The 18491-nt window shown below is 38.5% G+C and overlaps 1 protein-coding gene across 2 annotated transcripts in view; it reads left to right on the top strand.

The window, feature by feature from the left end:
• Positions 1-16896, top strand: part of Pde7b (phosphodiesterase 7B) — a 297370-nt gene extending 280474 nt beyond the window's left edge. For both annotated transcript variants that reach the window (XM_047557470.1, XM_047557469.1), the window contains 4 exons: positions 3319-3463; positions 5456-5552; positions 9292-9372; positions 13299-16896. In XM_047557470.1, the coding sequence (XP_047413426.1) occupies positions 3319-3463; positions 5456-5552; positions 9292-9372; positions 13299-13525 (550 nt within the window). In that variant the 3' untranslated portion in view covers positions 13526-16896. The remainder of the gene's footprint in view (positions 1-3318; positions 3464-5455; positions 5553-9291; positions 9373-13298) is intronic.
• The last annotated feature ends 1595 nt before the right edge of the window (positions 16897-18491 follow it).

Raw genomic sequence — 18491 nt, 5'->3', positions numbered from 1 at the left:
CAGAAAGGTCTGAATGTTTAAGATTCCTGTTACCTATCACCAAATATATATGATATATGAGGGGCTTAAGGAGATGTAGAGAGACAGAGAGAGGGAGATTCATAAATTTGCATAAATTTCTTTTAATTTATTTTAGTTGTAGAAGGACACAATACCTTTATTTAATTTATTTATTTCTATGTGGTGCTGAGGATCGAACACCATGACTCACACATGCTATGCAAGTGCTCCACCACTGAGCTACAACTGCAGTCCCTAGCATAAAACTTTTAGCTAAAATGACATTGACATTTCTCATGTATTTATTGGCCATTGCTATTTATTTAGAGAACAAATTTTTGTGTTTGGTCTTTTTCTATTTTCACATATGTACTTTTCATTTGTAAGAACTCTTCATACAGTAGTTATATATTGTACATACAGTTGTTATATGTTGTAAAAAATTTTTTTTAATTTTTTAGTAATAAGTGGACACAATACCTTAATGTTTTTTGTGGTACTAAGGAGCAAACCCAGGGCCTCACACATGCTAGGTGAGCACATTACCACTGAGCCACAACCCCAGCACGGTTGTAAAAATTGAAGTTTTTAGTTTGTCTTTTAATTTGATTCATAAAACATTTCACATAACTAAAATAGTTATATTTTCCAACCGTAATACTCATATCTCAATTAATAAATACTCATATCTTACAGAATGTATATAATATTTAAAATATAAAGAAGAAAATGAAAATAATAATCCCACTACACATCTTTCTAGTTTCTTTGCTGCAAACACGTAGATCACACTTAATACTCTTTGTATCCTGCTTGTTAATATAAAAATAAAAAGATTTTTTTTTCATACTAATAAATAAAGCTATATATCATATATTTACTAATTGCATAGGATGAGTGTATCAGGGCTTATTTAGGTAATCTCCTATTTGTTAATTTTTGTGATCTTTTTCTCCCTCAAATGTTTTATTATTGTAAACAATAAGTACCCTTGTAGCACTTGTCTTTACTGTTTACAGCCTCACTAAAATATTAATAGAAATTTGCAGATGGACTGTTAGTTAAATTATTTCTACCATCAAATGCTTTTAACACTGATTCCTAAATTACCCTCCAGAATCATTGCACTAATTTACACTCTCACAACAGAGAATGAGGAAGACCATTTTACTCACACCACCAACTGCATTAGGTATTGCAATCATTTGTTAATTTAGCAAATTATTTAGCAGTTACTTTCAATCCTCCCCAATAAAAATGGAAGAAATAGTACATAGCTATTTTAATTTGCTTTTTGTGATGCTAAGAATATATATTATTACTTCCTATTTGGAGGGAATTTCTTTTCTGAACCATCTGTTTTATATGATTATTTATATTGTTTGGAAATAGGTTCAAGCTGTATATATAGCTTACTAGAAAACATGAATTAATGATCTTTGAAAACATACATGGTGGGACTATAAAGCTTATAAAATACACTGTAGGGAAAATTTCCATCAGAATTGGGAATGATTTCTTAAATAGGAGAAAAAACTTAATCACAAAAAGATGTATATACTTAGCTATATTAAAACTTAAGATTTCTTTTTTTAGTAAAGCACATCTTAAGGAAAGCAGAAAGACAAGCAACAATGTAAAAGATGTTTGCAACACATAATTTTCAAAGGCACAGTATTTAAAATATATAAAGAATTCTTAGAATCAATAAGAAAAATAAAGACAAGCTAATTGAATAGTAGTAGAAAAAGACTAGAACAGAGACTTCACCAAAGAGGAAATACGAATGTCCAGTACACATGTGAAAATAGGTCTAGTCTCAGTAGTAATCAAGAAAATTTGTTTTAAAACTCCAATGAGTTACTCGACATACTCATCAGATGGCAAAAAAATGTAAAGGGTAGGGATGTAGAGTAAGGAGAATCTTATCTTTTAATAATGACCTAGGTAGACCAAATTTAGCCAATTTACTACTGTAAATTTATAAAATCCTTTTGAAAATAACTGGCAATATCAAGACTGGGGATGTGGTTCAGTGGTAGAGTGCTTGGCAATATCTAGTAAATCAGAGCTAAATATGCCCTGTGATCCAATCATTTAATTCCTGGGTATCTCCAGTTATACAAGTGCTAGAGAAACTTCTGCACATGTATAACTGGAGATATATAAGGATGTTTGTTGTGATATTTTTCAGAGTTGTCAAACACTAGAAACAACTCAAATGACCATGAAAAGTAGAATAGATAAACATGTTGTAGTTTATTCCTACAATGGAATACAATATAATGAACATGGATGAATTTCAGAAGCATCATTTTAAGCTAAAGAAGAAAGACATGAATTAATACACACCATATAGCTTTAAATTCAAAAGTGGTTAAAATCATATCATTTAGACATGTACGCATAGGTAGTAAATTATTATAATTAGTATAAAATCATTAAAGCAAAGAGCAAGAGGTGGTAACTCCAGGCATAGGGGGAAAATGCAATGGGAGAGACAATGGGGATCTCCTGGGGTCCTGGCAGGCGTGTTCTTAGCCTGGGTGGTGATTAGATGTTCCTTTTGTATTTATTCATTGAATTCTACATATATGCTCCATGTATGCCTCTTAAAATATATTTTATTTTTAAAGGTGAATTTTAAAAGTAGTTGTGGATCCCTCTTTCCACTAATAACATTCTACGTGTGAAGTAAAGCTCTAACTTGCTTTATTTTTACAAAATATCCCATTTCCCCTATACCATTTGTTGGCAAACATCTCCCTTGCCCACTGGTTTGTAATGATGTCTTAATCAGCCTTTTCGTAAATTCCTTTGTATTATTTTGGTCTGTTTTGTGCTGTCGTTAGACTTCCCATCCCATCGTGCCACTCACTGTTACCTTCTTCAGTATCATTACTTTTATGATGCCATTTTCTTCCTCCATGAAAATCTTAATGTTTGAACTAGTCGGAAGTCTCTAGAAGCACAATCCAAACTCCTGTGATTCTGCAAGTCTTTTTGTGTCCTCCTTAAAGCATGGATTTCTATCTGGCTTTCAGTGCCTGCCCCCTCGGAACCATGGGGTTACATACACCTCCACAACTTTGTTCACCTAAGGTTTCGATGACTCTGTGCGGGTCTGGCATACCTCCTGTCCAAGGATGGGAGACATGCTCATAGGCTGTGAGGGACTGGGACCCTGTACAATAAAGAGAATCAAGGGCAGAAATGAGATTACAAGTCACCTGGTGATGAGGAAATCAATCATTCTCCTCAAGGGGATTTGCTCTGTGTGTGTTTGTGTGTTTTTCTGTTTCATTCTTGTGGATGCAGACAGGATATTGAACAGCAGCTGGGCTCCCTGATCTTGGCAACAGACATCAACAGGCAGAATGAATTTCTGACCCGATTGAAAACTCACCTCCACAATAAAGACTTGAGGCTGGAGGATGCTCACGACAGACACTTTATGCTTCAGGTAAACAATAACAACAAAAGCTTTAGCCTTGCTCAACAAAAACCCTCAGGGGCATGATCAATAATTTTAGCACATTTGAGAAGGCATATCTCAGATGGCATAAGTTAGAGTAGCGACCTAGTTTATTAAAAGTTTCAAGTCGCATGAAATTGTTAAGTGGTTTCCAAGCAAGCAAAACCTTGGTTTCACATCAGTAAGTTGATAATATCTCACTCTTCCTTGTTCAGTAACTATTTTACCACAAAGTAACCTCACTGGAAGGTTGCATGCAGGCAGTGTCTACCACTTTTTTCTTCTTTTATTGCAGTTTGGGGCAATCAAACACAGAAGGGTTTTGCTTGTGCTAGGAAAATGCCCTACCACTGAGCTACGCCCCAAGCCCAAGTGTCTGCCTCATTTTATGGTTTGGTATAAAATTGACCAGTGTGATATCTGTACAGTTTAAAAGACTGTTTCTATCCCACAAAAGTATATTATGTTCATTATAATTCCATCAAAAATTAAAAAACAAGTAGCTTTCTTTTACCTAAAACCTAAATTCAATAGGTTTTGCTTTATATCCTTTACTCCTATTGTAATCTGAGTCTTACCATTTTTAGACATTGAGAAATAATTTATTTTAAGTTGAACTGACTTGAACTGGGTCAGGCTCAGTCCTTTCTGCTTTACTCCATGGCAAGAAACCATGTGTAAGGTGAGTGAGAGCAGGGGTAGAGTGGACCTCACAAGTAGAAGTCTGACCTGGTGTCCAAATGAAAGCCCTCTTGATCTTTCATTTTCTCTTGTCTTCCTTTTTTCCTTTTGGCACAAAAGACTGACTGTGTGGACCCTGAACTCATCCAGGTAGACTAGATTTTAGCCAAGGAGCTGGAGACTTGCCTGTCCACTCTTTTTTATTCCAGGCCTTCACACCCAGCTCCGTAACTGTCCAAACTGGTCCAGTCCTTCCAGAACATGCCCTGCTCCCAGCTACACAATGATACCTCCCTCCTTTCTTTCTTTCCAAACTAATTTTCTGATACCTGAGTCTTCCAAGGTGAACCACGTGTTTGCTTTGAGTGACTTAGTCAAGTTGTGAGTGGCTGAAAGATTTGGCCTGAGCATTTGCCTGTTTTAGAAGGAAGTCTTGCTGACTCAGATAAATTCCAAAAGGGCAGAACCTGGAGGGAACTTCTGCCCCATACCTATTCCAGCATATACTGATGGTCCCACTAAGTAACCAAACAAGGAAATAAGTAACCAAACTTTCATCTGCATATAATCCAAGATTCTCTTGGACCCCAACATGGCTAACTGTTTATGATCCCAGGAATTTGGGTCAAAACTATAGATTGCTGGTGGGCAGATCTCTTAGCATCAATCTCTTAGTGTTGGTGTTAGAAGCTATTTGGTGGGAATTCAAGGTAACCCTCCTAGGGTCATCATCACATTGACAAAAACTGGCATCCCAGATCCAGACCAAAAAGTCCCTGAGTTCGCTGCCCAAACGTGTCACTCCTAGGTTTAATATGATTCAGTGCCCTGGTAGCAGTCTGAGCTTATTTACACGTGCAGATACTGGCACATAAATGCAAACACATGTAACAAGTGATGTATGGAGTGGGTCAGCATGAGAGTGGGTGACACGTGATCTCACTTGAGCCCGGCCAGGGTCCCTGCCATTTCCCTGCCTGGAAGAGTCCAGCAACAAAAGGAAACAGGCCATGGCTATCCTTGGCCTGCCCACCCCAGGTCTCTTCCAGGAAACTCCATCTCCTTGGATTGTGGCTCTTCTCTCTTTCTCACTGCTATAAGTGGGAGTTCTAAATGAAGGGTTTTGTATAGTTAAAAATAACTGCTGTTTTCTAAAGGGGCATGTCAGGGAGGCCCTCTATAAATTTGGGCCTGGTACCACTAGGCTGGCTAACTGGTATGACAGCCCTTTGGCTTTGGGTCCACATGCAATTGAAGGGTCATCCTCTGACAATCTCTCTCTGCCCTGTCACCTCTCAGATTGCCTTGAAGTGTGCTGACATTTGCAATCCTTGTAGAATCTGGGAGATGAGCAAGCAGTGGAGTGAAAGGGTCTGTGAAGAATTCTACAGGCAAGGTTAGTAGCCATCCCACGGCGACTGCGTTACCCCTTCTCCTTTAAGGCATCTATCCTAATAAAACAGGAAATGGCTGGTCTTATCATGACATTTGTTCTTTAAATTTGTATTATCCTAACCTTTCTCTTTAGCTCTCTTGCAACCATCCAAATCTTCTGTGGGGAAAAAAAATTAGCAAATAACATTGATTTGCTATGGCAACTGATATTAATGAGGCACAATAAAAAAGAGTGAAAGTAAGACATATGTATATATAGACCAAGCTACACCTACATACATATAACTCTCCTCTGTGGATATCATAATGTGAGGGACAGCTTGATTTTTACCCTGACCTTAATTGTAATGAGCTGAGCACAACCTAAAGGCTAAGTGGCATTTGGGGTCACTGTCTCCCCTCAGATAGAACTTAAATCCTTTTGTATGCCTTTCTCTCTCTTTCTCAGACAAAGTTAAATAGAACATACCTGACCCAAAGTTGAGTTCATCCTTTCAAATACAGTTTCAACATTGATGCACAAGAATTTTGCTGTAAAAAGACAAATGGCCCTGAGTTAAGGTATAATTTTTTAAAGATTACCCTCCTTCAGAAATAAGGCAATGAATTAGCAAGCAGGACCTTGCCATTAGGTGGAAGATTGGCCTTTAAACACAGCCTTGTTTCTTCAGGCCTGGTTTCAATGTCCAGGATGTTTGTTCAGGCATCTGCGGTGCCCTCATGCTAGTGACAGGATCAGGTTGGAGAGGCTGAGAACAAACAAAGCTTGAAGTGTCCCACAGACCAGTTCTGTGGGGAGGTCAAATAACAGTGAGCCCTTTGGAGAAGCCTCCATTGAAAGATGTGTCAATGGCATCGTGGTGGCCCCAAAGACAGAAGACAAAGAAGAATTGAGTTCATGTGGGGCCAGAAGGCTCTGCTCACCACCTCTGCCTCTCAGAATAGAAGTGCTCATGGAACGCCTACAACTCTGTTTAATTATACCTGAACTGAGTGTGAGTGCTGAGAAATCAAAAGCTCAGTTCTAGTTGCCCATGATATAAAATCTCCTCCGAGGGTAGAGCAAAAGGAAATATGATGAAATTGGAGCAAAGAGGTTTTGTATTAGGTAGGATAAGTACTTTCTTTGCTCGGTGATGTATAAACTACTGAAGCAGTGGAAGAAGGGCTAGGATCTCCATCTTGGAAATCAAACAATGGGGTAGAGAACAGATTCCACTCTGTCCCACTTGGTTTTGACTCAATCCTGTGCTACTTCTGGCATCAATTGTGGTTTAAACCTTGTATTTGCTCATCTAGCTCCTTATTTAAATGTTCTGTTTTGCTTTGTATTTGCCATACCAGGGATTAAACTCAGCACTGGAGATTGGGAGATTGAGCCCACTGAGTTACATCCTCAGTCCTTTATTTTTTGTTTTGAGACAGGGTCTCACTAAGTGGCCAAAGCTGGCCTCAAACTTGTGATCCTCCTGCCTCAGTCTCCTGAGTTGCTGGAATTATGGGCATGTGCTACCAGGCCCAGCCACTTATTTAGATTTTGAGCAATTTGAGGCAGGGACCATAACACTCATGCAGATATTAAAGCCCATAGTGTTAGTGAATCAAAGTTGTTAACTAAGTGGAGAAATGGCATCAGTGGTAACCTATATCTCTTTGCAAAAATTTATCCCAATAATATTTGCATGTGCAGCATTAAAAAATGAGAAAAACCTAGAATATTTGTTACTGATCACTAAAGGTGAGATTTCACACACTTCTTTGGCTTGTCTCCTGGCAAAGGAAGGAACAAAGAAAGATTGAGTCCTTTTTACTTAATAGCTTCTAGCCGAAGTTCTGCTTGTTTTGAGAATAAGACCAGATTATCTGCTCATCCCAACTGTCTGTCCTCCATACTCAATTTTTTTTTAATTCTACAAGGATGATTTGTATAATTTTGATTAATTCTACTCTAGTTTGCATTTTAAGATTTGAACTTAAGTGCCAATTCATCCCAGTCTGCTCCTAGCAGATAGGTTTCCATAGACAAAGTAATTCATGATGTCAAGCAAAGGCAAACTCTAAAAAATCAAAGTTGAAGACACAAAGAGAAAGGGAAATGAGATTCTATGAATTCAGAAAAGTGTTAGATTCTCAGAACAGAAAGTAATATTCCAAATACAATGCATCTCCTTCCCCACCCTCAATACCTTAAGAAAACCCTGTTTTGACTATGGATTGGTATCTCCTCAATAAACCCAGTTTCCCAACACTTTTATCATATATATTCTTCAGTCTTGTCTAATCCTCAGCAAAATTGTGATTTTCCTCTGAACAAAGCCTCATTGGGGATGTTATTATGATTAATACAAAGAAGTATCAACCAGTTTGTTTTCTACCCTCAAAATACTAATCAGCAAAGTTCTTGAAGAGGAAATACTATTGGACTTTCATCTTTGTGCATTGATTAGTAAAATGCCTGAAGCATATAAGTGCTTTGTAAGTGCCTGTTGAATACGTGAGATAATAAATGATCCCCTTGGAAGACCCCTAATGATAGAGATCGTAGGGGAGGACTTGGTGCTGAAGAAGCTGGGGTTTGGGTTGGGAATTGAAGGATGGGTTCGGCCCTACACTTACCAGTATGGTAGCCATGAGGCACATGCAGCTAACTAAATTTAATAAAATTTAATAGGATTAAATTTTAGTTTCTCAGTTATTGATCACTGCCCAGAGTGGGCAGTGCAGAGAAACTTCCATCACTGAGAACATCCTATTGGATGGCACTGGACTAGAGGGAATGGACATGGACAAAGGCACTGGGTGGGGGGAGGTGCTGCCCCTGTTTTGTGGACAAGCTCCTTCTCACAAGAGGTAAGAATGAGAGAACCGGGAGGGTCCTGTACACCTGTGTAAAGTAGAGAACACGAAAATGGGTGCCATCTTACAAAGGGCACCCACGACAACATGTATAGTTGACATGGAAGAAACACATGGAAACCAACTAGCTAAGTAGCAAAAATTAAGAATGAGTTATTAAGAGACCAGAGTAGGGTCAAGAAGAGAATGAATGAAAGGGGGAAATGAGATATTCTAAGATTGGGAAAAAAAAATAGGTCAGATGCCTTGAGATAAGAGTGAGGAAGGACAAAATAAAAAATGATTCCTCCCCAGTGTTGTGCTTTACTGAAAACTCACTAGTAACCAAAACGTGGAGATAAGGAAAGGAGCTGCCTTTATGAAAATTCATGTCAACACTATATGATGTCCTGACATTATTTTTGTAGCTTCAGACTGAGATGCTTCTCAAGTGAGATCTTTTTAGTCCTTCTACCCCATTTCCTATCTACTTATTGTTCCCAGTTGTCTCAGATAAAACCAGACTACAGAGAAGCAGTGAGGAAATAGGAGAACAAGAGATCCTGTTTTCTTGACCTGGAATTTAAGATCAGAACCTGTATTTCATGTTAAAAAACTTTGCTTAGTTGTACTCTGTTTATATAGATCTGTTCAAAAGTATTCTAGTCCTAGAATGCACCTATTTACAATAATCCCATTATAATGGTCATTGACTCCCTTTTATTTTATGTTTTTAGGCAAGTCACCAGAGCAAAGCAGAGTAAGTAAGTGTTAACAAGTACCTGACTATAACAAAGCAGGTGACAGTAATCCCCAGGATAACTTCTTCCAACAGGGTCATTAAAACTATGGACACGTTTTATAAATTCTAGATTATCAATGTGTTTCTTCCTCTTTATTCTTAGGTGACCTTGAACAGAAATTTGAACTGGAAATCAGTCCTCTTTGTAATCAACAGAAAGATTCAATCCCTAGTATACAGATTGGTGAGTTGAATTCCTTGTCATTTTGAAATGAGCAGTTTGGCGACTCTGCCAAGAGTCACAAAGAAAAGATCTACACGTGGGTTTCCAAAGATCAGCACTGAAGGTCTGAATGGTTGAGTCCAAATATACACTATAATTGTGACAGATCTCCTAGATAATTTTTAATTATAAAAATAGGATGTAAGCTTTGTTATAGACCCTTAACTAACTCAGTACTAAAATTACAGTATTAACTTTGTGATTTAGAATAGAATCAAAATTGAATCTAATAAAAGTAACAAAAATCATCTATTCAGATTCTCTTCAGCATTGAAGGATAGGGAGTCCCCATAATGGGACCACTGTGGGTCCCTGTCCCTCATCCCTAACCCTCACTCCAAAGACCCAGTTACCTAGAGCCCTGATCCTCTTGTAGCCTGGTATCCCATGTTTCTCTACTCTGCACATAAAAACTTACTTTCAGTCTCATTCTCTCAAAACCATATTGTCTTTTTAGTGTCCATTTTGATAAACCATTAAAGTGCAATGTCAGTGCATCCAAAATAATTATTACTTTATATAATTGTATTATGCATAAGGTCATGAACCAAATCATATGGCAGAAATTTTAGGCAATTAAGTGAAGAAAATATTTTTGCTCCAGTAAGAATTTCTATCACACCTTAAAATACTCCACTAATTCCATCTATATTTAAAACCAACTTTTCTTCTCCTTGCAATTCCCTTCCATACAATCCAGACAGAACTTCAACTCTTTTCCTTATAATCTCTGGCCCTGATTTACACCAGTTCATGTTTTTTACCTGTTCCCACAGACCTCAGGCAGCTTAATTCATTCACAGGACTGAAGACTTCTGCAAAGCTCAAGGCTTAATGCCTTCACACTGAGAAGGAAGAGGGCATCTGAAAAGATCAAATGAAAATGGAGAAAATCTTAGCAAATTAGAATGATTTGCTGACCATCACTAGGGGTCAGGTCTAATCCACAATCCAAAGAGAGTCATAAAGTCATCCTCAGGAGATAAGTAAACCCAGTAATAAAGATTTGAATGGAATATACAAATAATTCAAATAGGCATGTTGGGTTTATGAGATTAAGGATGATCCCTCTTTGTCCAGATTACCCTTAATTGCTTTGCTGTTTTCACAATTAAATGGATTCCTATCCCTGAAGATGAGAGAGGAACTATAAAAAATAGAAACCAGGGAAAATGGCAATTCAGAATTGTTGAGGCCAGTGAAGTTTCAGCAACAGATATGCAGTCTGAGGGTCCTAGGATCCAGTTCTGTCCAGTCAGACACTTTAGCCATGGCAATTCTGCAGATTCCGTTCCTAAGCCTGATACTCACTATGTTAAACTCTGACTAGACAGAAGAGTGCCAAGCAACTGTTAATGACATTTTGAAGCACACACACACACACCAAACAAAAACATTTATACTGTGAAGTACACTACCTAGTTTTGCAAGACAGCCTGATTTCAGAGACTCTGTCCTGTGGTTGTCATGAGAACACACTGATTTTGTCAGATCATATGTCCTGATTTTTAACTCAGGAAAATGTGGTTACCATAGATATCTCTTTTAAAAACAGGTGGAGATTGAGTGAATAGGGAAATCCCGTGGATGGTATACCAGCACACCTTTAATAAAGAGAAAGAGACAGTGATTATAATACAGCTCTCGGATCATAAATCTTTCTCCCTCTCTGTTCCACATCAGCCTGCTCTTATTGGTTCAGGGCTGTGAAAAGGGAAGAAGATCAGGCTAAGCTGGAAAAACACAGATAAACAAATAGATAAAGTTGGGTGAGTGCTGCAGGCTCTAGTCTCCACCATGACAACAATCTTCTTGTAAGTCCTAAATAATGCAACTCTTTCCTCTGTCTGAAAATGTCCCTTTTTTTTTTTTTCTTCCTGTCCCAATCCAAAATGAGAATTTTCTGAGTGCTGGTCTTAGTTATGTGTAGATCAGATTTTCTAGGTAAATAATTTATAATGACCCAAGTGGACCCAGGTGGGTTTAATAACTCGCCCCACAAATTCACTCCTCCACTCTCTCCACCGAATTCTGCATTTTAAAAAGAAGGTATTGAGTCAAATGAACTTCTAACTGGTAAAATCTACAGAAAGATGAAGAGGAAGAGGTTTTCCTTGAGTCCATGTCCACTCCACTCCTCCCTTCCCCCACTGCCTTCCCTCCAGCAGGATAATGCTGCCATAAAGTCATCTCATCCCTGGAGAAGAAATGGGCTAGGCTATAGTGCAGAAGCTTTGTTTATTTGAAAAACTGCCTCAAGATGCCTATTCAGACTTTAAAATTGCTTTCCTACTTAGTGTCAGAAGTATGTGTTATCGGAGAAGTATAAATGCAGACATATAATTCCAGGGAAACTTCAGGAAAAAAATGTTGATTTTTTTTTTTAAACATTGGATTTGTAACTTGCTATACTTGAGCAAATTTAATAAATATTCAACACTTCAAACTTTAGAATAGTATCATTTTGCAAACTAGCTTTTTATATATTGAATATTTAATCATTTTGCAGTAAAATACATTAGAAATTAGATTGTGAAGGAGATGAATAAAATCAAGAATAGCAAACAAAATGGGAAATCCTTTTTGCTGTTTCCCTATATAATCTTAGCAAAATGACAAATGCAGACATAAAGCCACTGGCTTAACTTTCTTTCTTGGGTTCAGGTCATATAAAATGCTCTCACAATATTTAAATCATATTTCACATAAGATGAGATCATACAGAAATACACAAAAATCTTTTACATTGCTTCACCCCTTTCCCATCTTTCTATCATTCTCAAAGGTCCAATTTCTGCTGTTTATTCAATAAAAAGATGATCCAATAAAGCCTTGTATTTCACATGCCTTTAAACATACAGTTAGTTGTTGGAAATTTTTTATTAAGTTGAAAAACATTTACCTTTGCTTCCCATACTTACACTTCAAAAAAAAAAAAAAAATACACCAAAACTTAAATAAGTCCAGGTTTATAATTATTCCAAATATTCTGACCTGGGCTGAAAGTTACCTTTGCTTAACAAATTATGCATAATACGAATAACAAGAAAGTTGCAAGTTTAGGAGAACAGACATGCAAACAAAGAAGTCTAATATCAATCTTCTGTAGTAGTTGAAGTGGAACTTTTGCAGATAAATTTCTGGATGGAAAGTGAACGAAGGCGGGTTCAGTGGCTGGGGAAGTTAAGACAAGAGGATTGAGAGTTCAAAGTCAGCCTCAGCAATTTAGCGAGTCCCTAAGCAACTCAGCGAGACCTTGCTTCTAAATAAAATATTTAAATGTGCTGGGGATGTTGCTTAATGGTAAAGCGCCCCTGGCTTCAATCCCTGGTACAAAAACAAGGAAGAAGAAAAATGAATGAAAACTTCATTTACGTGAACTTGGTTGTTTAACATGGTTGAAAACAAGCCCAAACTACAACATGATAATCTTGGGGAAAAAATATCGTATAGGGTAAAAGTACGGATTGATTCTCCAGATAGTCTGCATCAGCGCAGTAGCCCTTCCTGATGGCATCGTCCCTTTCTTCCACCCAGGCTTTCCTTACTTCCAGCACACACTTCTGTCTTTCTCCCTCTGTAAGTAATAACAGCCAACGTTTACTGAGTGTTTACTTAGTGCCAGGAGCATTTAAGCATTCTGCATGCGTTAAGTCATTTAATTGTGGCAACAGCCCTATGTCTTTGGTTGGTACTCTTCTCAGCTCCTTTTCACATAAGGAAACTGAGGCACAAAGAGATTAAGCATCTCCGGCTCCTAGGTTAAAGTGGTGACCCTATTTTGCTGCCTGGTGCCATCCCCCGGGCAGACACACTGCGGTTCCCCAGTCGTGCTTATGAAGGACGCGTTTATGCCTCCGGTGACAGGTTGGCCTTGCCTGTTGCAGGTTTCATGACCTACATCGTGGAGCCACTGTTCCGGGAGTGGGCCCGCTTCACGGGAAACAGCTCCCTGTCGGAGAACATGCTAAGCCACCTCGCACACAACAAGGCCCAGTGGAAGAGCTTGTTGTCCAAGCAGCACAGACGCAGGGGCAGCGTGGGCGGCCCGGACCACGCGGGCGCGGGGACTGAGAAGGAGGAGCAGACTGTGGCTGAGGGCGCCGCACCCTAGTGCCGCCTGCACGCACCCTGCGCCGCGGAGGACGTCCTGCAGCGCCCCGGAGCGAGCCCTGCGTCCGCCACCTGGGTGTCCTCGGGGCTCTATCGAATGCCTCCTTCCTCCCACTGCCTGCCTCCCCCCTTTTCCCAAGTGTACAGAAGCCATTTGTCACCTAGCGTTAGCTGCCGAAAGGAGCAACTCCATTCAAGAACGTGGGAGCGGATTTTAGGGGCAGTCGCCCTTCAAGAAGAAGACTGGGAGGAAGAGGTGCCTCTGCCACGTCCCCCGCTGGCCCTGGGTCGCACTGTGACGGGCAGCAGCTCCTGAGTCCCGAGTATCTTAGGGTTTGCCACCTGCAGGATAAAAACACCAGCATATTTGGAACTCCAAGGATATTGGTCTTAAGTGCAAGAGCACAAATAAGAGCGTGAAAGAAAGTACCTTCTATTTTAATAATAATTATTATTATAAGAATAATAATAAATCTTTTTAACTTTTATATTTTATGCACTAGACAAGGGATCTAAAACTCTGGACTAAGATTACTCAATGTACCCAAACTTGAACAGGGGTTCATTGTTTTGTTACTGACTTTATGCCACTTTGGGTCAGAAATTTGGCATCTTCTCAAATTAAGAAACCGCGTTTCCTATCTGATCTGGGGGAAGGTGCTGTACAGTTCATTCCTTTGCACCATTAGCCAATCTGTCTTTTATGGATTCAGTGACCTGTTTATATTCACACATGTACATTTTCTGTAAATACCAAGCGCTACTGATTCCCATGCCAAAATACATAAGTATTATGGGATTGCTACCTGTATAAACAATGGCACTGTGAACAGAATACTGTTAGTTTTAATACATGAGAATGCATTTGTAAATATGATATAGAGTTTATTAATATACTATTGTTTGCAGATAAAGGCCTTAACTTTAAACACCTTTCATCTTCTGAAAACTGCCCAACTTAAATACTTAACAGATGTCTTTCTGAACTGCCTGCCCATGTCCATCTTTATGCTTTTCAGCTTTAGGTCACAAATCAAAACTGAATAAAGTCTTGGAGGAAACATCTTTGGAAACTTCATTTGCATTCTGCTTGAGACCATAGTTTTAATCTATGGCACCAAGCATGGTTTCCTCAGATTAATGAGACCCTTCAGAAAGCCTGAAGACACTTTTCAACGCCAACAAGTTTCCACACTGTTTTAACCAACCAGCTGATAAGCTTGTGTTTACGTGACTCTTGCTATGGAAAATGGTGGTGCGTCAGCCTCAAAGGAGACATAGCAGGTCTCAAAAACCTTCTATGACCCTGCCATCTAACCATCAGGGAATTCCTGGCTCCCATACCACACATTCGTCTGTTATGGCTACCGTACCAAAGTACCTTTGGTCTATGGTTAGTATTTCTTTGGTGTTAATAGTAACTGGATTTTTCTTTTTCTTTAATGTCATGTGAACAACTAACCAACTGTTTAGCTGAAGTTAATAATATTTAAGCAAAGAAACCATTTCAGTTTCATGACAGACTTACCTTCCTGGCAGGTCACTGTGGTTAAATATGGCTGCAGTAAGGAGAGGCATTCTTGGAATTTTGTCGCCATTTTTCCCTGTAGACACTTGACTACAAAAGCCAATTGTCACAGCATTCTTTTCTAGTCTTATAAACTCTGTACAATGAACTTTTTCTTTAGAAGTCTTATCATAACGGATGTTAGTTGGAAATTGTCGATGTTCCTTTCTTTTTACCTTGAACAGTGTGGTAGTGGGAGAATGATCATTTCTGCCATGATCAAGCCGTTTCTCAAATTCAAAGGACAGCAGCTCTCATTTCCCAAATGCCAACTGGTTTGGTTTTTCTTTTTTCTTAACATTCAAAAGAAATATTAGAAACTTGACTGACCTGTAATAAATTCCTATAGGAAGACAGAGGCTTTCAGAGTTAAGGTTTGGGGGGAAATTTGAAAAGTTGGTTACATTTTCATTAAAGAAAGAGAAATTGTCGATGGTGCTGATGAAAGTGTGAAAATCCTAAGAAATGGGTAGATGATAAGTTGAAATTACTGATACGGATAAGAAGGGAAGTTATAGAAATTTAACTTTTGTTTTCTGCAGTAACTATGAACTGACATGTGTTTCTCTCTTTAATATTTTGAAGCTCTCAGCTTGGTGAGGCCCCAAAAGAAAATATGCTGAATGGATTCCTGTTTCCAGGCCACTCTTACTTTGGTTCAATGATGCAGAGAGCATTTTCACATAGTCTATTTTTAATGTGTCTGAGATCAAATCAAGAAAAGCAATTGCTGGGGACAAGAAAGTAGAGATAGGAAAGAAGTCATTGTTTTAGTTAATGGAGCCTCTACCTTGAGTTTAGGAAATGAACTTCATTTAAATTTAAGTATTTCGTTATTTACATACCATAAGATCAAGGGTTTTCTTGGTAGTTTTAAGAATTTAGAGCAAAATTGTTTCTGTTACAATTAGTCCTGAAGAAAAGCTCACAGACAAAACTACCAGACAACCCGTGGGCAAGTCTATGAGGGATCTACCAGGACCATAAAAATCTGAAGGTGAGACGGGATATATATAAACTACATGAACCTGTCTCTTTCATTTGACTCCCTGGAGGTCTCTTGAGTTCTGCATTTGTTGGCAAAAGAAAGAAAACTATGAAAACTCTTTTTTTATTGCCTTCTCCGGGCTTTCTTGTAATACTTCCATTGAAGTCCAATTACTAGTTGAGACACGGCTATCGGATCATCCATGGATTTTTATCTTTACAATCTCATTCTCCTAGCCCATGGATCATCCATTGTTGACTTACCAAGTTTAATTCTGTCCTTGCTTGAGAAGAAAAGACTCAAAGGGCTATTTTTAGTAAGCTAATAGTCAAGATCCAAGTAAGAGAGCGAGAGAGTATATACGTCATTGCCAGACGTGAGAGGCAGAGCGTGCTTTTCCTCATAAGAGCAACAATGAACAGTGAGACCTGACTCACCAAACCCTGGCCTCTCCATAGCTCCCTGCTAGGCTAAGTAGAAACCAGCTGTCTCCCTGCTTATGGCTTCCCACAAAGAGCCTTTGAGCGTGTCCTGCATCCCCTGTCTTCAGATACTGCTTCCTTCAAATCATGGACTTGTTTTATAATCTTTTCTCATGTTGAATCAGATATGCTCACTGACTTGGATTTGGTTATGAGCTTGTATCTCACTGTATTTCTCATGCTTTGTTCTTTTAAGCAAATTCTTAAAATTGTGTCATTTTGTGTACACATGTAAGGTTTGAAAAAAAATTGTGAGTTTTGCTCAAAATGTGGCCTAGATACCCATTGGCATGTCTAGATGAACAATTAAAAATAAAGATAATTTCTTAAAAATATCGCAATATGAAATATCCTAATTCTCACTAGGTAACATGTTATCGGACCATCAATTGGAAATGTTCAAGGAAAGAGCACAGATGCAGACATAGTCTGCATGACTCATTCCTCTGGGATGTCAATGAAGACATCACTTGGCAGTTAAAGGCAAGTTAGGAAATGGGCCACCCTTCAACTCTACATTGCTCTGGAGTCCCTGTATTTTTCTGATTCATATTTCTCAAATTCATACATTATTGGGACTGAGATACTGAACACATATGAGACTCAATGCAAAAATTATTTTTGAAAAATAGAGTCTCAGATTTCAGGATTAGAGACCACCAAGAATAGTAAAACAATTCAGGCAGGACAGCTGAGTGTCCTAAATCTATCTCGAAAGAGAAGACAGAAAGAACACCACCCGAGTTTCCCGGACACAGCCTACATGTTCTCTCATATTCATTTTATTGAGATTTGTATTTAAAATTCCACTGATTCCTGAATGTCTTCCCATGTTGGAATGCAAAACCACCTTTTCATTCATGAATGAGAATTCTATATCATAAAGTTGAAATCAAAAGATAGATCCCAGTGTATTGCAAGAAAAGTTCAGACATAACCTTCAAGTACGCATGGGAAACAGCTGCTGTGTTTCAAGTGGGCAGAATTGACTCGAGCAGGTAGATTTCAATTGAACAAATACTAATTGAGTATATTCTATGTGCCAGATGTTGTGCTGCATATTGGAATATAAAAAGAACTGATCCCTCAAGGAGCATCTGGAGTAGTGTCAAAGATTGGCATTACCTGCAAGTGCTTCTTAGAGAATCTGTGAAACTGAGCAGGTTCATTTGCAGCCAGAGCTCCTTCATAGCGTTCAACATCATAGAAGCAAATAAGCTTCCAAAGCAAAAATGGGTCTCATGTCTGGTTCTGTCAGTAACTTATTCTCTGACTTGAGGGAAGTTACTAAAACCACTATAAAATTATTTCCAGTGAATAAAAACTTTTATGGAACTGTGGTGGCAATTAAAAGAGATTACATACAAAAAGCATCAACACTCTCTTCAGTGCATGGTAGACTTTCAATAGATAAAATTTCTCTTAAATTACAAAAAAAGAGTTGACAAATAATCATTGACACGTGGACGAGAATGGGGACAATTAATGGAGTGTGTAGTAAAGAAGAACCGGTGATTTTACATTAAGAAGTCACATTCATTTTTGGAGTTGTTGACAGATTGGTTAATTTCTGCCTTTATTTATTTGCAAGATTGGGTCAAAAGATGATTCCTTCAATCTGTTGCTCAAGGCAGGTTCTGCCCCACCTACAGCCTGCTTTTCTGTTTAGTTCTCTAGATAAAAGTATACCTTTTTTTTTTTTTTTTTTGGCAGTTCTGCAGAAATTTCTGTGAAGGAAAAACACTTGAAAGCAAAATGAGAATCAATCACCTCCCTTGTTTCTCTGCCACCAAAGCCCTCATTTCCGCTGATCCTCTACGACAGAGGTCCTAAGGATCTGTAGGACCTTACAGGGCTGGTGTCTCCCAGGATTCACTCTGTTCTCTCCACTCACACATTTCCAAACATATTCTCAGATACAGCTTATTGT

Source organism: Sciurus carolinensis, chromosome 7, assembly GCF_902686445.1.
Source record: "Sciurus carolinensis chromosome 7, mSciCar1.2, whole genome shotgun sequence".
NCBI lineage: Eukaryota > Metazoa > Chordata > Mammalia > Rodentia > Sciuridae > Sciurus > Sciurus carolinensis.
This window is presented reverse-complemented; position numbering and strand designations above follow the sequence as displayed.